The 4,981-nt window shown below is 35.7% G+C and overlaps 1 protein-coding gene across 1 annotated transcript in view; it reads right to left on the reverse strand.

Annotated features, from left to right (window-relative positions):
* Window positions 1-4,604, reverse strand: part of LOC124419231 — a 5,443-nt gene extending 839 nt beyond the window's left edge. Inside the window, exons 1-3 of the mRNA XM_046947851.1 lie at window positions 3,970-4,604; window positions 1,933-2,837; window positions 259-495 (exon numbers count right to left, since the gene is read on the reverse strand). Coding sequence (XP_046803807.1) covers window positions 259-495; window positions 1,933-2,837; window positions 3,970-4,604 — 1,777 coding nt within the window. The remainder of the gene's footprint in view (window positions 1-258; window positions 496-1,932; window positions 2,838-3,969) is intronic.
* Between the last annotated feature and the right edge of the window lie 377 nt (window positions 4,605-4,981).

The following is a 4,981-nucleotide window of genomic DNA, read 5'->3' on the forward strand; positions in this document are numbered from 1 at the left end:
GTCGTATCTTATACAATTTATCTTTTTCACTACAAATGTCCAAATCTTCTCCTGATAAACAGCCTAATTTATCTAAGATTTTATATGCCGAACCATGCTGAACCATGTTCTGGCCAAATGTAGCATAATACGGAGAACATTTTATCGCGGAATGGTAATCGCTACGTAGTACCGACAAAATTTGAGGGATATACTTATCCCATTCCCTATGTTCTTTATGGTCCTGCAAAAAGTATCTTATTTTCGTTATAATCTCACGGTTGGCACGTTCCGATGCATTGGATTGAGGTGCATAAAATCCTGTAGTTACATGAGATATACCATATAAATCATAAAAATCTTTCATTTCCTTTGACAGAAATTGCTTAGCATTATCGCTATGGATAAATCTCGGTACTCCATAGGTTGGAAAAATTTCGGATTCAAAGAATAAAATAACATTGGATGTTGTAGCTGCCTTCATTGGTTTCAGAAAAACAAATTTTGTCAGATGATCTAGACATATAAAAATTATGGAATTCATAGATTTTGTAAATGGATATGGACCTAAGAAATCGCAATAAAGCCTCTCAAATGGTCTATTAGTAAGGATTTGGTTACCCATTAGAGGTCTTGTTATTTGATTTGGGGACTTTATAGTTTTGCAAATATCACATTTATCTACATACTCTTTGATATCTTTGATCATCGTCGGCCAAAAATATTTTTGTCGAATTCTAAACAAAGTTTTTGTAAAACCACCGTGACATGAACTAATAGAATCGTGTGCAGTCTTAATAATTGTTTGTACTAAGGACATAGGTACCCATACACGCCATAGACTATCCTCCTCATTTTCAGAACCAACCCTAAAGTTTACCCGTTTTAAAATTAAATTTCCAGATATACACAAATCTGGCAAGGAATCTTGGTTTTCAGAGATGGACTTTCGGAGCTGTTGATATTCTTCCTCTTCAAATTCTCGTGATGTTAGATTGATTTCTGAAGGCAAATTTTCCAAAAACAAGACATCTATATCCATCCTAGAGAGGCAGTCCGGGACAACATTTAAGGATCCTTTCCTGTGCTCAATACTGAATGTATATCGTTGTAGCTTCAGACTCCAGCGTGCTAGACGACCGCTTAAATCTTTCTGCGACATCAGCCACTTCAAGGAAGAGTGGTCCGTGATTATGCGGAATCGCAACCCTTCAATATAAGGACGAAATCTTTGTACACTTATGATCGCAGCCAGGCATTCCAATTCGGTTACCGTGTAATTTTTTTGACTTTTATTAAGTTTTTGCGATACATAAGCGATAGGATGTTCTAAACCTTGGTCATCATATTGAAACAATACACCGCCTACACCGATTTTGGAAGCATCGCATTGAATAATAAATTCTCTCTTAAAGTCAGGCTGTGCTAATACCGGAGCTGAAGAAAGAGCAGTTTTAAGTTTTTCAAATGATGTTATAGCTTCGTTTGTTAGCAAAAATTTCCCTTTTGACTTCTTTAAGCAATCAGTTAGAGGTCCAGCAAGGTCAGCAAAGTTGTTTATAAAGGATCGATACCAGTTTGCCATTCCAATAAACCTACGGATTTGTTTGGGTGTTTTCGGTAAGGGAAAGTTTCTAATTGATTCAACTTTAATCGGGTCTACTTTTAGACAACCATTGCCCACAATATATCCTAAATATTTTATCTCCTTTTGGCAAAATTTGCTTTTGCTCACATTGATTGTTAGCTTGGCTCCCTTAAGACAAGACGCTACTTCTGATAACAGACTAACATGAGATTCAAAATCTGAACTACATATTAGTAAATCATCAAGATATATAAATACATTCTCACGTAATCTTGAGGGAATGACCTTATCCATGAGCCGACTCATGGTCTGGGGGCCATTACATAACCCAAAGGGCATGTATCTATAATGATACAATGGCTTACCCGGTATCACAAAAGCAGTCTTTTCTTTGGATGAGTCAGTCAATGGAATTTGTAAAAATGCATCTTTAAGATCTATTCCAGTGATATAGTACGTATCTTTGAGTCTACTTAGTAATCCATTGATGTGAGGCAATGGGTACGAGTCCTTTTTCGTTACCTCATTCAGCTTCCTGGAATCTATGCAGAGCCTCACTTTTCCAGGTTTTCTTACAAGTACTGCCGGTGAGCACCACGGAGAGTTAGATTCTTCGATAACGCCTAGTTTTAATAATCTTTCGATTTCTTGAAAAGCTTCTTCTTGTCTGGGAGGGGATAAAGGATAGTGTTTACACTTTATGGGAGCTGCATCGCCTGTGTCAATATGATGTTGTAAAACGTCAGTTGTGCCTAGTCCCAACTTTTCGTATGAGGGAAATTCTAAAATTGTTTTTTCTAAAATGAGCTTTTGCTCAGGAGTAAGGTCGTGAAAGTTTTCCAAACTTGAGTCCAAAGAAATATCTGAAATTTGTCCCAAATTGGTTGAAATGATATCAGGAGCAAGCGCGAACTCTCGCCAAAAGTTAACACCGAAATAGGCCTGTTGGCTAAGTGATGGCACTATATAAAATGTAACGTTCTTAGTAACGCCTTTAAAACCTATTGGCAAAACACAAAAACCTATAACTTCTTGTTTATTGCCACTTGCCGTACGAACAGAAGACTTAATTGGTGTATAATGTATTCTATTTTTCTCCAGAAATGTTAAACAATCTTTGCCTAATGCATAGACATTGGCCCCCGAATCAAGTAATCCTACCAGGGTATCATCTTTAACCTTTACTTTTGCGAATGGTCTGTCATCAGATCCACTAATAACGGTTGATTCTGATAGCTTTCGGAAATACTTGCGTTTTTTAAAGCGTGTTCTACATTTAATTATATTAAAAGTGGGTTTCAATCTCATTTTCTGTTTTGTTAGAACTAAATCATTTCCATAATTCGCAAGTAGACTATTTTTATACGTTTGAATAGGGTAAGGTATAGAAGAATTTTCCTGAAAATAGTTTAATGTTAAATTTTCCTGAAATTTGCCCAAATTACAATTTTCTGGAAAGTTTTCTATATTTTCGTAGCAAATGAGAGGGTAGTAAAAATCAGGAGTTTGTGTCGAATTTTCTGTTGTAAATGTTTCATTCTGTTTTTTTAAATGTTCCATGGAATATAAATTATCGTTAGAATTTAGTTTAAACTCGGGGTTTGTGGGGGTGGACGAGTGTCCCCGGTCGCCAGTTCGCCCACTTTCCGATTTCCCTGAAGTCCATGCTTGTTTGGACATTTTGGTGTCAAAGTACCTTTTTGACCACATTTAAAGCAAAATGGTTTTTTGATTTCCTCAGAACAATAAATGTAAGAGTGGCCAAATTCTAAGCAATTCCAACATTTAATGCCAGAGAAATCAAGGCTGACCTTTTATTCGATAACTTCAATGCTTCGACCTGGGGGTCTACGTATTCTGATTCAGGGACTTCGGAAAATAAAGTGTCGATTTCGTTAATGTTTCGAGACGTTCCTAAGTTTGGAGTCTGAAATTTTGTCTCCCGCAAAATCTTTTCTGCTTTCCGGGCAATGTCCCGAAAATCATTAATATCTCTCGGTTCGGAATTAAACATTAAAAATCTTAAATTTGGATTTAAATTTCTTTTCATAATATCTATGAGAGTTATATCTGGAAGTGGATTTTGAAGCCTTAAGTTCATGGCTATCACAGAGGAATGGAAGTCATCATAAGTTTCTTTAAATTGTTGCTTCCGCAACGAAATTTTCAACAACACCTCATGATCAGACTCCAAATGTCCGAATTCTTTAATCAATGCATTACGCAAAGATGAATACGTTATGTTACGATTCTGTCTAGTGAAGAGCCAATACCAGTTCTCAGCACGACCTTCTAGAAGAATGTGAAAATTTGATAACAAATGTTCATCAGAACATTTGGATCGGTTACAGAGGGTCTCTACTTTAAACAGGAAATCTGAAACAGATCCTGTCCCGTCATACGAGATCTTCCACTTCTCTAATTTAACATTGACATTTTCGCTTATCCTACTTTGATCTGACAACCGATTAGAATTGGGAGTTTGTGATGTGGTAAAATTATGGAACATTTCAGGTGGTCTGTTTGAAGATGAAGTTGGAGCACTACCAATTTGAGATATACTCTCTCTAATCGAAGTCAATTCTCTTCGGAATTCCTCTTGAGTTGTCCTCATTGTTTGTTGCATTAATGCTAATAAGGAGTCAAAGGAATTTGACGCATTAGGGTTTACATAATTTGTATTAGGAAGTACTGCAGCATTGCTGTTCGGAACAGAAGTATGCATAAATGGATCTACATTAGGATTGAGAGAGGATCTAGGAGGAATTTCCCCAGAAGTGGCAACTAATTGCGGTTGCGAAGTAGAACTTTGGTTATCCATTACCACTATGTCCTGGAAAAGACTAGCTGACGATAAATTGCTTGAGCTCTGTGCCCTATTAACCTGTGACCTGTTTGTAGGAGAATGTACTACCTTAGGCTTAGCACCAGTACTGTCCTGTAGTTCTATTGATATATTGTTTCGCGAAGCTGATAATCCACGCGTCCTAGAAAATGAACTGTTCTTAGAACCTCTAGAAGAGTTTCTAGTGTTCATAACTAAACTGATAAAGTCAAAGTATTGGGGATAGAACAAATAAAAAAAAGTCTTAATTTCCTAACAAACTTGTTTTAAACTTCGAAAATTCAAAATAGAAATTGTGTTTCGCAAAAGAGATAAAAAAAATATATTTCGATACAAATTTTAGATCAATATCAAAGTTAAAAATATGTATATTCAAATGTTCAAAAATTTTCATGGAAATTTGGGGAATGATAAACCAGAGAAATATTAATATAAATATAATAGATCGTGTCATATTAACTGAAAATGTTTAATGTTTTCAAATAAAAAAAAATATTTTTATAATTAAAACCGATTTAGCTAAAGTGTGCCAAAACTATATACTGCAACATAAGGACCCTTGAAAGAAA

Source organism: Lucilia cuprina, chromosome 4 (assembly GCF_022045245.1).
Source record: "Lucilia cuprina isolate Lc7/37 chromosome 4, ASM2204524v1, whole genome shotgun sequence".
NCBI classification, from domain to species: domain Eukaryota; kingdom Metazoa; phylum Arthropoda; class Insecta; order Diptera; family Calliphoridae; genus Lucilia; species Lucilia cuprina.